The following is a 14,835-nucleotide window of genomic DNA, read 5'->3' as shown; positions in this document are numbered from 1 at the left end:
ATTACAAACAGTGGCAGCTTTCCTATGTTATAACTACATATTTGTAGATGTAGTTTCAGAAATTCACAAGAACCTGCAAATAAAACCAATAAATAAATAATAAAAATAAATAATAAAAATATAAAATATAATAAAATAAGTCTTTCTTTTATAAAGATTTCATATACCCTACAACATTTTCAAAAGAAAGTGGCACAGGGAGCACCTTCACAATATTACTGTGTTTAGTTTACTAACTTAGGGTGGACATGGTGAAATCCATTAATGGACATCTCCAAGTACAAAGTTATGTAACAGATATAGTGACGGAACTACAGTGGTTCATCCTAAAACCTCAGTGATACTTGGTAGAGTTTTAGTTAGAGCTATCCTATATTCACAGCAATTGTATTGAGAACAGTCTGAACTCTGATCTGCAAACAGTCTTTCCATGTTTTTCAAAGTCTTTTTTAAACCAGTGCTGAGTTTACAGTAATATGATTATGTTTTCCACCAGGAAATTATATGTTTTCAGTACTAAGGTGGCATTTTCTTTCTTTGAGTTTTCATGTTTATTGTTAGTATGAAAATTGCAATCTTTGAACTCCATTATATATTAAATTTGAGATTTGTAAACTGAATACAAAAATCAGAACTAGAGAGAGAATAAATGAGAATTGAAAGGAACCTGGAGGAGGATAGCAAAGATGTGCAAGCTTTCTGCAATATATCAAACAAAAAAAGGAGGTAAAATCATAGAATATATTGAGTTGGAAGGGATCCATCAAGATCATCAAGTCCAACTCAAAAAAAAAAATAGGAATGAGGAACAACTGGAAATTAATAACTCACAACTGGCTAAAATAATAAATTCCTTTGTTTTCACTGAAGTTTATTCTAATGAGAGTAGTGTAGGGTTTGACTATGCAGTGGGAGAAGAGCCACAACAGAAAGTTAGTGCTCTGCCAGCAAGTTTTCTTTTGGTACCTGCTAGATTTGCTGTGTGTCTGAGGGACTGCATCCCACCCTGCCCGGGGGCACAGCCTCCTCCTGCCTGAATGCAGGGCTCCCTCCCCAGCCACGAGGCTCACACGGCTGATCCCACCCCAAAAGCCGCCTGCGTGTCCCAGCCTGCCCCGCTGCAGCACATGTGCCGGTGCTGTGCCCTGTGTGCAGGACAGCGAGTCCCTGCCCGCTGCCCTCCAGCCACCGGCACTTGACTCGGTGAGGAGCTGTCGCACAGGGCAAGGTGGGGAGGGGTGTGCAGTGTCCACAGCTGTTTCATGGGCTCTCCCTGTCCATGGGAGCCCCATACACCCTCAGTCTCAGTTTTATGTAACAGTATTTCTTGTACAGACAGTGAAAATTCTTAAGAAGGCAACGTATGTACAGCAGAAGCTGTGACCTTATCTTTTCTTCATGCTTTCACACCTCCTGTAAAACTGCAGCTAAAAGAGAAGAATCCAGCTGACAAGGGAGCCGTCTCTTCCTCCTCCTCTTCCTTCACAGAGATGGCAAAGATGGATGAGCTGATTCTGCCATGGGAAAGGCAGCTGTCAGGGCTTGCTTTGTGGGAGGCTTCTGGAGGCCTAGAACCTACCTAGCTCTGAGACAACTCAAATACACTGTCCTCGCATCTTGACGTTTTCCATTATCCCCCTCATTACATACAGTAGAAGACCATATACGTAGTATCCAATAAACAAGGATATCAAGCACAATCTCAGAGTCATGACTGCAACACAAATAACTGACAGAAACTCACAGAAGACAGAAAATTGAGACCAGCTGTAAATATTTACCAATATTAACCAATAATATGAAAAATGAAATCATGGAAATCATGGAAATTGCATGATTAAAAGCTTGGGTAGACATGGACAGACACAACTTCCAAAAATCATGGCTGCAGTTAGAAAGAAATAATTTAATACACCAAAACACTTCTAGAGACAAAGTGCAATAAAAGTTAGCAAGTAGGAGTATTTGTTCCATTTTAGCAATGGTAAACATTTGGGGACACTTAGTTGAGGGGCAAATAAGATGGGGGATGGGAGTCACAGAAATATTTCTTCTTGGCTTGGTGTAGTGTCACTGCACTGTTACTCTGGTTTTAAAACTCCATACGGTGGTGCTGAGAAAAATAAAATAAATTAATGTATTGTTGGATTTTTTTACACTTTTCACTTCCTTCAAGCACTATGCCCTCAGAATAGAAATTCAAGTGGTACCAAGGAGCAGTCTAGAAAGAATTGGAGAGGTCTGCTGCACTGGAGAAGGGTAGAAGTGAGAACTAGACTATTGCTTTAGGAGCGCTTAGTAGTCTTTGAGTGGATGGCTGCAGATAAATGGTTATAGTAGTACCATTCGTGTATTTTTTTTTTTTTTGAAATGCACCCAGCAAATGCCAAGTTGATGGTGCTGTTCACTTGAACAGTCCTAGTATGGAAGTCCTGTCATGCAACATGGGCTGAGGTTTCAGAGCTGGAACTTGAACCATCCAGTGTTTGGAGCATCTGTAACACTTGTTTTCTGTCTCATCATGCTCACATCTAATCAAGCATACATGTTCTCTACAGCCACATTGTGTCCTAGCACAAACTGAGCAGCTATTTGCCAAAGCAAACAGCAATCCATGGGATAGGAGGGTTCTGAAAAGCAAGGATTTATATTCCCCAGTGATTCAAAGGCAGGTGTAAAGCAATCCCAGTACACTGAATCTATGCAAACATGCTAGTTTGCATGGTACAAGTTACTTACAGGTGCTCAAAGAAGCATAAGAAGCCATGGAAGGAAATAATACATAAAGAAATATACTGGTAACATTGCAGTAGTGCTGCAATGAGTTCAGAGGTCACTGAGATATTGTATAAGGTACATTTTGGAGAGAAGAAAACACACATTAAAGAAGTCAGAGAACCTTTAACTGGTGCATGAATTTTGGCCTTTTAAAGTTTTCAAGATTATCTATTGTCTTGAGGGCTCGAGTCTTCATTGATGAAGAGGACTCAGATGATTGCATGCGGGAGTCAAGGCGGTAAGGGGAAATTTTAGGCACCAGAGGACTCCGAGAAAACCCCCGACCTGGGCGGGGCTGCATCGGTGAGCGGGGGCCGCACTGCCCCCCCGGAGGATACCCTGGCGCAGGGTCACCGCCGCTGTCGCTGCAGCTCGAGCTGGGGAAGCGGGGAGCCTGGCGGGCCCAGAGGGAACTTCAGGTGGCCGTGGCAAAGTAAGAAAGGTGTCAGTCAGCAAGGCTTTAGAAAGCCTGACAAACACCAGGCGAAGGGCGGCATGACCGAGTCCACCCGTCCCCGCGGGGAGCAGAGGCGGCGGCGCGGGCCCTTCCCGCACATTCGGGCAGCAGCGGCCGATGCGGTGAGGCCGCCGCTCCGGTCCGTCACCGCCCCGGCTGCGATGCTCCGGGGCGGGATCGGCGCTTCGCCACTCCCCGCAAGCCCCTGGGTGGCCCCGCGGAAAGACACCGGGTGCCGCCCCGGGGATCCTGGGCCCCTTCGTCAAACCCCCCCCGCCCCTCGTCCCCACCCGGGCTCCCCCGGCCCTGGCCGCTGCCCCCACCCCTTCGGCCTCCGCCTTCCCCTCCCCTTCCCCTCCCGGTCCCTCCTCCCCGCCGGCGCCGGCCGTGCAGCCTCGACTGAGGGGCGGCTGCCGCTGCTGCCGCTGCTGCCGGTGGCTCCGGGAAAATGTCCGAGCGCGGCGGCTTCTACCGACAGGAGCTGAACAAGACGGTGTGGGAGGTGCCCCAGCGCTACCAGAACCTCACCCCCGTCGGCTCCGGCGCCTACGGGTCCGTCTGGTAGGTGCGGGGCGGCGGCAGAGGGGCCGGGAGCCGGCAGGTGCAGCCGGCGGGCGGCGAGGACGGACAATGCGGGACAGGCGGGAGCCCCCGCGCCGCGCCGGGGGTCGTGTGCGGGGAGCGGAGGGGCCGGCGGCGGCGGCGGGGCGGGGGCGTGTCCGCTGGGCACCGGTGTGAGCGGCACCGGAGCTCCCGCCCCGCCGCTGCCCCGGCCGGCGGCCCCGCGGGGCCGGGCATGCCGCGCCGTCACCCGGGCAACAGCGCCCGCCGCCGCCCCGGGGCAGCCCCTGCCCGCCCTCCCGCCGCTGCCCCGGGGCCGCCCCCCAGGCTCCGGGCTGCCGCCGGGCCGCTCCCCGGGGCCGCCCCCCGGACCGGCAGCCCCGAGTGACCGCCCGACGCGGGGCCGCCGGCCGGTGCTGCACCCTCCCCCGGAGGGAGAATTGCCCCGAAGCCGAGAATCCTGCACAGTCATGGCGGTTCCGAGCGGGGAGGACGGGCAGGCGGCGGCGGGGCTGGGGAAGGGCTGTCCGAGCGGGGTCCGCCGCTGGCCGGGACGGCTCCCGGCGGCCGCGGCCCTTTCAGCCGGGGCTATAGCGGGACACCCCGCAAGGCCCCGGGGCAGCCGCGGCGGGGGGAGAGCTCTGTCCGCCGAGACAATGGGAGCAGCCCCCGGAGCGGGGCAGGCTGTGGGAGAAGACGGGATGCTCCCCCGGTGCTTTCGGGGGGGATCGCAAATTCGGGCAGATTGCCGCCCAAGGGCTTCGGCGTCTTAAGGATTTGGAGGGTTTGCCACATGTTGTCATAAAACGTTTCTCTTTCTTTGATAATTCCTACGTCAGGCTTGCACTCTAGGGAACTCCCAGTGCAGGCTGGGCTTTACTTTAGTATTTGATGCACACTTTACTATGCTTATAAAAGCTTTGAATCAATTTATGGAAATAATAGTGGCGTTTAAGGGGTTTTTGAGAAAAAGTCGTGTTTCTTTTGTAAGCTGGGTAAGTGGAAATATGTAAAACAATCCATAATAAACAATCCATGGCACTTTAAATGCAAGTGCTACCCTAAATATTTTTTTTTTTAATTTCCTTAGAACTTTGGGTTTTGCCATGCTCTAAACTCATGCAGTAGTTCTCACTTTTTCTCTCAGTCAGATACCAGAGAACATTTATATAGTTTTGTATTACTTACTTCATTCTCTAGGTCTGTGAAATATCCAAGTTTGCACATAAACTAGGAGTATGCATCTTAAAAAAAACCTTCAACTATCAGCAGAAACACTCGGAACTGGTGTGAAGTATCTTTGAATTCTTCTCTTTTTAAATTATTTCTAATTTATGCTTGCACCAGGGAGGTCTAGGCCAATACCATGTGAGTGTGGATACCTGCCATTGTAGTTAGCATGTGGTAACTGTTCCGAGCAGATGCTGGGAATAGTTCCACAACGACTTAATTTATTTACACTATAAAAATCTTAGTTTGTGAAAGAAAAGACGAGAAAGTAAACTAAGAGCTAGATGGATATACAGAAGCAGAGTAACTACTTTTGTGTTCCAATTGAAACTGCTTTTCTGGTTACTTTCCCTATTTATGCTGACACAGTTTTGAGGGAAAGACCTACTTTACTGAATTTTGTAATGAGATGTCAAGACTTTTGAGAAATTGCAAAGGAAGTGAAAACATGTCGTGGTTCACTTGCAGCACAGCTGGTGCTTTGGTTTTTGAATCTGCACAGCCAAGGAAATCCTGGTAATTTTTATCAATTGCAAAGCCTAGGAAATGAAGATGTAAAATGGAAACTGGAACATACTATGAGACAGGTTTACTCTAAAACAGACATCTAAAAATAGAATATAGCAATAAAACATTGCTCTATATTAATAGCCTTGTTAACATCAATGAAGTATAAATCCAAACAGAAGCTTGAATGCGAGGAAAAGGTATGCATCTCTCTGAGAAATGCCATCTATTTTTAGAGTCTATTGAAATTGATTTTTTTTTCTTTCTGTGTGCATGTGCTTTACCCAGGAGACCTACGAGATGCAACCTTTCCCTTGAGTAATATGCTATATTGCTTCTGTGAATAGTTGTACTCCTATTCAGTAAAATATCTAAAAACATTTTCAAGTCTTACAGAAACTACTAGAATTAAACAAATTCTTAAGTGCTTTGATGAATAGCAGCCAAGGTCCTGAACTCCAAATGCTGGCTTTGAAATGAGAAGATGTAACAAATTTTTTCTACCTCAGTGAAACTCTTCTCTAGGCCTACCCTTTTCTTTTTTAACAGTAAATTATTTGTCATAGCCCATAGACTTGGGTAACTGAATTACTAACTGATAATAAGAAACATATTGTAAATACTTGCATTTAAGCATCTTTTGCTGGCAGCTCAAAATCAATAGAGCAGTTTGTGCCAGGAGGCTGTGTTTTGGCCCAGTTTATTGATATTTCATGTGTCCAGTAGAATTTGTGTTTGAGTTAGCTGCAGATGCATCAAATATGCTACAGAGATAGATACTACTAGTTTAAAACAGATTCACTTTTAGAGATATATCTGTACCAAGCACAGTGCTTTCCCATTTGGTGGTTTTGTTTTGTTTTTATTTAGATGTAGAATAGGTAGAAACCCCAAATCTTCCCTTGTATAAAGAGTTCTACTGCTTTTGTCACTTTTTTAATGACATATCACAAAGAACGTTTGGTTTTGGAAATCCTCTAAACTCAGCTGCTCTGCAAAGCAGAGTTGCACCTTAGTATCTATATGAATCACAGAGAGAACTGTGAGGTCTTTCCCTCAAGTAGTTAATCCTTGAAGCACTTTTTATGTTACTGTTGTAGCTTACCTTTGTGCAAGGCTTTCTTTTGCCTGAACTTTTCCCTATGGCCATTCCAGCTCCTGTATGTTCTGTCATTTGCTGCTCTCAGATGTGATTTTTTAAGTTTAGGAAAAAAAGCTTAAAGCCAGGGGCCAGGGAGGTGGGAGTATGTAATTACAAGTAAAGTTATCATTGGCATTTTCAACAGTATGTTTTGCTTAATTCTCTTTTTTTCTAGGGGTTGGGTTTTATTGGCAAGTATTAAATTTACATGCACAACTGGTTTGGTTTGGAATTGTTTTCTTTTTGTGCTATAGCTTTGCCTATCAAGGCGAGGGTTTTTAATTATTAGACAATTATTTTAACTCTTTCTCAAGCTAAAATTTGGTTAAATTTAAAGTTTTCTTCAAAAAAGGCATTTTTGGTGTCCAGCCTTTAAAGTTGAATTACCTGTCACAGAAGTCAAAGAGCTGGTTCACTCTTAAGGGACCAGGCACCAGACCTACTAATTGAGAATTTTGCAGCATTTAAGTTATATTAAGCCATTTAGATGGGAAGCAAGATACCTTACTTTCACAAGGTAGTCTTAATCTACAAGCCTTTCTTTTCAGCTCTAGAGAAAAGGGACTATGTCTCAGGTCAAACTGAGTTTTAAATTCTTGTTTCTTATGGTTCCACTGTTTAAAATAAGAATTCTGGCTGGGTTTGAGTCTTCCAGCTGTCCCAGTGGTATTGCTTATAAACAGGACCTTTACCTGGAGCATCTGTGCTTTCCAGCTGTGTTGCCCTGGTTGTTCCACTGTGGTTTGATACCTGACCACCTTTTCCTCTGGGAGGTGGCATTGCTGCCCGCTTGAGAAAGAGCTTCATCTTTTTAAAAGACTTCTTATTATACCACAAATTATGTAACATGTATAGATTTTTGGTTTCCTGTTCTTTGGATCTTTTTAAAGCCTGGATGCCTCTTTTTATGCCAGCTTTTGTAAACTGTCTTCTAACCTATTTAGTCCTATTTTTGCCTGGGAGGGATTGACGGCATTCTGCAGCATGCTGTCTCTGATCTCTCCAACAGGTTGTTTCCCATTAGCATATTGCAGGCTCTGTGTTCTGCCTTCTTTGGAAAGAACAGACCTTGCAAGATGAGCCAAACTGGGTCCAGAGTTTTTTCACAACCATAGACTCCTGCACTGTTTTCTCAGAATCTATTGGCATCAGTAGTACTTACTTTCAGTCTCTTTTGATTTTAAGACTATGCAATACCTAACACCAACTCAGGTGACCTAACACGTGTTTAAGTAGAGACCTGCTAAGTAAAAGTGTAGTGGCACAGGCCTCAGTTCAAAAAAAGCAGGAAAGCAAAGCCTGCCTTAAGTCATTTACAATGCTTCCAGCATCCCTCTATCCTGTTCACTTTAAGCCCATGCTTAAGATTCATTAAGTTTATGTCCTGGCTAATTTTGGGTAAAAATGGGGGAAGGTGTTTAGGCTACAGTTTTGCTTTGAGGAAGTATAAGTGGAAAAATAGAAGCAGAAGGCTCTGATCTTGAAGTTTAACCCCTTCTTTCCTGCCATTCACCCCATTCTGTGCTTTTGGTACTCACAAATATTTTGAGGGCATTAGCTTGCAATACTGGAACATAACACTGCTGATACCATCCTTTTCACGCTGAGGAGCTCTAAGAAGATGCTAAGACAATTCAGTATCATGTGAAGGTTTTAAAAGCTGCTGTAAACTGTATCTAGCTGACAAAGAGAAAAATTCCTTCATCCAAGACTGTTCTTGATGATTTCAGGTTGGTTTTTTTTTTTTTTTTTTTAAGTATCTGTTTAGTTAGCTGTAATGATACTAAGTGTATGATTTCAAATGTGAGATCAGGTTACTGGAGTTGTGGTGTGTATCACTGTAGCACTACATGCTACTTTAAACAGTAAATGCTGAGATAAACCTTTAGGATAGTAATAACACACAACTGCTGTATGTAAATACAGCTGGAAACTGAAGATGGTATAGATCTTTACAGGCTAAATGCACAATCCCAGGCACATGTGGATTTTAGTGGACTCCCTTTGGACTGCTTTTTCATTGAGTCTTTTTTTTCAATATAAATACAGGGGCTGAACTTCATCTTACAAATGGTTATAATTATTGGAAACTTTTCCCACAATATTGTTAAAATACTGCTATCCAAGATCTGATAGGAGTTGTCTGGTTTTGGTATGCAGTATTCAGAAGGAAAGCATTGACACCTTTCTTTAGTTGTGCAGATATTTACAATAGACCCCTCTAAGCATATTCAAGCACTTGCTTGAAAACTGAGATGAAGGCTGATATGAGACCCCAGACAGAGGTAGGACAGCCCTTAAAAGTCAGTATATGTCATAAAAATACTTGGAAACAAGGCCTTTCAGGTGAGGTTGCAATGGAGAGGAGAACTAAATAAAAGAGGTTGCATGGTCAGTGTTACCAATTAGAGGATCTTTGCAGCAATATTGCTGGAGTGAATGGATGGAAATAAGCAAAGCAACAAAAAAATGTTACAGAGTAAAAAAGACCCTCAGAGGAGCATAAAGAAATAGCCACTTGAAATAAAAGTACAGTGGATTTGCAGCTACAAAGCCAAGGAAGGTCAAGAATTTAGGAATTTTTGTGAAAGGTACATGAAGGAAGGGTGTTTCTGAGCACTGGCTGGGAAGACATCAAATAGGGAGTGTATTGAGAGTGGTTTTGTGGAAAACTAGGGTGGAATGCAGATTGCTTGTCCTTCCTTTGTCTGGTTTCATCCTGAGTATTTTCCAGCTGTTGGAACAGTGTAGTTAACTGACTTGGGAAGGGAAAGGAAAGGGAAGTAGGATGGTAATTAGTGGTGTCAAGGTCCCTATTTTAAATGAGAATGTCCAATGAGACTTAATGAAGGAGGTGTTTGTGGAGAAGGATGAGAGAGGCTGAGAATTGCTGTGGCAGATTTCTATGTAGGATGCTGTCACTAAGCTTGTGGAGTAGCTTGGGAGCAGATGACGTGAGTGTGCATGAGAAGGGTGATAGAGATGTTTGTAGGAAAGGTGAAGAAAAGACAAGTTTAAGAAGGGGGACTTTGTATTGTGCAGGTTTTCTTTCACAGGGGATTAATGAGATCTTTTTTAAAGAAAGGGGAAGCATGGGATGGTAGATGAGAGGCATGAGGTGAACCAGTTGTGGCAGAAAGGCTGCAAGGGTCATGGAATGGCAGCCTTCTGCGTGGCTGTAAGGATACATTAGCAGAAGGTACTCTCTGCAGGTCTCCTCCATCCTTGCTTCAATATATTTTGATGACACTTACCTTCCTGACTACATGAGGCAGCAGTGGCACAGCTGCCTCCTTTCCTGTCCTGCTGTCAGCCATGATTACAGTTGAAAACAGAGTCCCTGTCCCAAAGACCTGAAAGTCTTAGGTTGCTTGCTTCAGTACAGCTTCATAAGGAGTTGTTTGAATTTCAGAACCTTAGTTGTTTCATACCAAAAATACAATATCTCAATTCTGCCCATACAGTCAGGAAGGGGGAGGACATTTCAAACCGCTATGTAACCTGGGAATAAATTGCTACCATTTCATATTTTGGCTGTTGTGGAGAGAGGAAACAGGAAATGTGAAGGAGAAGTGGGGGGAGGAATAGGAAAAAGAAGGACAAAATATAAGTGAGATTTTATCTGTATGGATTTGTTTAATGTTTTTGAAAGCACTGATATTTTTCATGTTCAACTTTATATCCAGATTAACTGCTTGCATTTCTAGCTGAAGCTTCAAAACCCACAATATAAAACTACCTGTCAGTCTTTTTTTTTTTTTTTTTTTTTTAATACTGAATGGAACACATTTGTCACTAGCAGTGTACTGGTTTAGTGGCAGTTGGCTGATACTCTTGTTTACTTACTGACATTGGGCTCAGGCTATGTAGAATGCCTGATTATTTTAGTATCCATGAGCTGGTTGCACATGCTGAGGAAACTAACAGCTTATGACCCCAACCTTCTGGACGTTTTTTTCCACAACCATGATTTTAAATACATCATTCCCACTGATATAAGCTGTACTGTCTGTAGCTTCACCTAAAAAAGTGTCACTGCTCCTCAGTAAAGTTACTTAAATTTTTAAGTCACTGTGGAGGCACAGGAGACAGATCAAAAAATAAAATATGGCTTGTGGATTCAGAGGCTGATACAGCACTTTTATGATCATGTTCCATTGAATGAAAACTGGTGATGTATTCACATAAACATGTGGAGAGTGATTATTTTTTAGTCTTTTCAATGTCTGCTTAAAACAAAAAAGCAACATACTTTTATGTTGGTTATAGAACAATTATGTTGCATATGTAAGAGATATTTGTGGGATATTTGTGGGTAAATTAATCTGAGATAATTAACAGTCATTGTACTAAAACCAAAACCATTGATGCTACTGCTCAGCATGGTGTGTTGGAATAATATCCAAGTGAGGGGATGTAATTTTTACAGTACAATAACCTGTCATCATCAAGCAAGTGGGATTTTTTTGTCAAATGAGAAGATTAACATGTAGTTTCAGAGCTTCCCATTACATCCTCATGCTGTTTTTTCTTGCCACCATCTAATTTTTCTTTATGCTTTCCTTTTGATGCACATATATGTTGTGATTTGTGCGGTTTAGCAAACAAACCTTACAGCTAGCTCTTAGGGAGTGAAAGTTCACCAACATGAACTTGCAGAACAGTAACAAAACATTTATAAAGAAGAAACAAATTAACCATTTCCTGGGTTTGCTTTCCTGCCTAACTCAAAATGGCTTTGGATAGCTGTTTTCTGTTTTCTTGCTTCCCTGCCAGTAGCTGATATGGTCCTTTGCTGGTATTGGACGGATGCTGTGTGTGCTTTTTTTCATGGCTACTTCATATCTCAATAAAAACTAGGATTTAAAAAATCTGATAAGTTAGTCTTCTGGTTTTTTCACCTAACCCCAAATCAGTTGCTTTGATTGCATATACCTAAATAATTTGTACAGCTATAATGCTGAAAGACTTTGTAGACAATTAAAATCCAGTGGTTATCCAGAGTGATGGGATGGGAATATTGATGGGGATGGAATATTGTCTGACATGGGTAACCTACAGCAAACGGGAATGTTGCTGGAGACACCACACTGGCACCATGTACAGCCAGCTTTGGGTCGTGCCTTCATTCTGCATCGGCTACATCTAGGCTGGCTCCAGGAATGCAGAGAACTTGTAGACTGAATGCTGCATTCAAGATGAACTTTTCCCAGGCACTGTGGGTAGTGCTGTGCCCAGCTAGTAAGCTTCTCTGAGCCCAAAGTGTTAGGAATTTCAGGGACTGGCTATAGTTCAAGAGGACCAGTTGATCCCAGGAAGGACTCTTCCTGCATTCAATACTGGAGTTTACTAAATTGGATACAAGCTTGCTCCATGTGTGATTTTTAAGATCAGGCTCCTACCAACAGCCCTCCAGCTGCTGAAGCAAATTTGATGCCAAAGACTAAGTAGCTACAGGTGAATGGTGTGCTTCTAGTCCCAAAATCCCCGAGGAGTCTGAGCCGGCTGCATACATGAATGGCCTGTCCGTCCAGTTTTACTGCTCTGCAACCACAGAGGGTAAAGGTAAACTCCGTGGATACTAGGGAAATTACTGTATGTACAGCCATAGTTATAAACATCAGCTACTAAAATCCATAGGTCATCAAAAGTTATAATGTTATCTTGAGGCTTGAAGGTTATCTTGAGGTTAAAATCCCACGCTTTCTGCCTCTTGAGTTTTTGGACTGCAGTAGCTTCCTATGTTCAAATTTTTCTCTGAAATCTTAAGAACTGGGAAAATATGCGTATAACTAAAAATTGATCTTTCATCTAGTGGAACTTCAATAGAATTATTAAATATGGGAGTTGACAACACTAAAAAGGTGAGTCTAATTTAAGCAATGATTGAGAATCCCACTAAACCAAAGTCTCTAATCTGTGTGAAAATGATGCCATCCCAGCAGAGTAATGGCTTTTTATCCTTGATCTTGAAAAGGAGAGACAGCAAAAAATGTGTCATAACTCTGTTGGGTTCTGGGTCAAGAGTGATCATATCTGAAAAAACTATTGCTGTGATTGTTACAAACTTGTTTCTTGTCAGCTGAAAAGATAGTGGTAATTCTTTTTCTTTCTAAATTATGATAGGAAGTCTGCCTAGAGCAGTTATTTGGCATCATGATTAAATTTTATTATATTTTGTTTCAATTGTTAAATTGTTCTTATGTCAACACATAAAGTTTACTTTTTCTTTCTGAGGTGGAGGTGGACAGGAGTGAGCAGGCAGCCGTGTGGCATTTAGTTGCCAGCTGTGGTTAAACCATGAAAATAGGCCTCTATTTCTTACCTGTTAAATCAAAATAGTTATCAGCATGGGTTTGGGGTTTTTTTAAAAAGAATTTTCATTCATTTTAATCATGCTGGTTACAGGCCCCCAAGGAAGGATGTACAGGTGCCAAGCACAGGTGTGCCTGTATTTTTGCTTTGACTGGAACCAGAGATTTCTCTGCAAGCTGAGTGTTCATGGGGAAATCACAAAGAAAGGGAAGCAACTCATCCTTCCTTCTATCCACCTAATAGTTTACTCAGTGGCTGATGAGGGATTCAGGGGACAAACTAGATTGTAGCTATGATGATATAATAGCAAGACAGAGAGATCTAGTCTAAAAATGTGATCACAGAGGCAGTAGCAGAGATCACATATGCAAGTCCTCCTTGAATTTGACAAACAAGACAGTTCAAACAACATGAAACATATCTTTGAATGCTTTACTGTTAATAACTTGAGTTGTGATGAGGATAAACCAGGCAAGGAAGGAGTCTGACGGCATTAGCTCTGATTATAATTTTGGTTAGCTGAGTGTGGAAGTACTCATTTAAACCAAGTCAGTCCCTGCCCTGTGCAGCTTTGATTCGTGATTTCCTATTGGAGGTCTCAGGACTCAGCTTTCCTTTCTCTTTTTCCTTTTCCCTTTTCCTCCTCTCTCCTTATGTGATACCATCTTTGGTCTAAAAAGCTGCTGTCATAAGAATTACTGAAGCTAAAAAGATTGTGTTTTGTATCATCTGAAAGCTTTGCAGCCTTGAGTCATATAGAAGATAAAAGGCAATTCATCTTAAAGATCAGTGGTTTTAAACCACTGAAATTCACATTTTAACTTAGAATTGGGAAGAGAGTGATGTTTATCATGATAACAGGCTTAAAATCTAATTCTTCCTAGCCTTCCTGTATAATGTGTACAGTATTTCACAGACTGGTGGAAGCATGAGTGGGAAGGCTTGTGAATTACCAGAAAAATTGAGATGTTAAGCAGACTGCTGTTTGGAGCAATGTTATTTATTTACTTGGATAAGCATTTCCTTTCCCCCCAAAACTGGAAAGACTGTAGAGAGTGTGCATTTCTGAGACTTGGCAGTGTTCTCCACTGGCTTAGTTGCCCATGGCTAAACACAGGGCAATTACATCTAACCTTTGTTATGTTAGAAGCTAAGCATTGGCTTCCTTTTTATTTCTTTAGATTTATTTGTGCAACCTTCATGTTTTCCTTGTGGCTGGTCATGTGGAATTTAAGATATTTCTGTTCTCAGTTCTTCTCACACTGTTTGTTCCTTGAGCTGCTCCATGTAATTAAGCCACATATCCTGAATAACTCAGTCCCTGCCCCACTGTTGGAACGAGTTTCTCTGTTGTATCCCTTCCATCCACTCCTCAGAGTGATATCAGTCTTCTCCTTCTTCCTCTGCATTCTCTCTTCTGCTCAGGAAATGCTCTTTCTGAGGTGCTCAGCAAAACCACAGCATTCTACACCTTTAAAACTTGCTAGAAGTTCAGCTTCTGTGATGCTTGCAAAGAACTAGCTAAGTAATCTGCTTATCTAAGTCATTTATCTTATGAGTGACTCCCTCCTTCCACAGAGCCTGCAGGAAACTTGTTAATTAAATCTACTTGCTTCTATTCTGTCTTTATGAAATTCTGGATTGGCCTCGTGGAGGTTGGGTTAATTCTAGGGCAATCACCTTTTGGATGCCACTGTTCTTCCTGCATGTTGATTGTATCCTTTGTTTTTTCTGATTAGAAACACCAGCTTATCCTGCAGAGAGAGGTTTTGCTCTTCACTTGGCTCTTTGTGACTTTAGCATAGCACCAAATATGTGTCAGAGCCCACCTATTTGCAGCTGATTG

The 14,835-nt window shown here is 42.8% G+C and overlaps 1 protein-coding gene across 1 annotated transcript in view; it reads left to right on the top strand.

Moving 5' to 3' along the window:
• The first annotated feature begins 3,663 nt into the window (after positions 1–3,663).
• Positions 3,664–14,835, top strand: part of MAPK11 (mitogen-activated protein kinase 11) — a 30,719-nt gene continuing 19,547 nt past the window's right edge. Inside the window, exon 1 of the mRNA XM_084205679.1 lies at positions 3,664–3,796. Within this exon, the coding sequence (XP_084061805.1) occupies positions 3,684–3,796 (113 nt within the window). The 5' untranslated portion in view covers positions 3,664–3,683. The remainder of the gene's footprint in view (positions 3,797–14,835) is intronic.

This window comes from Fringilla coelebs (assembly GCF_963513975.1).
Source record: "Fringilla coelebs genome assembly, chromosome: 5".
Taxonomy (NCBI): domain Eukaryota; kingdom Metazoa; phylum Chordata; class Aves; order Passeriformes; family Fringillidae; genus Fringilla; species Fringilla coelebs.
This window is presented reverse-complemented; position numbering and strand designations above follow the sequence as displayed.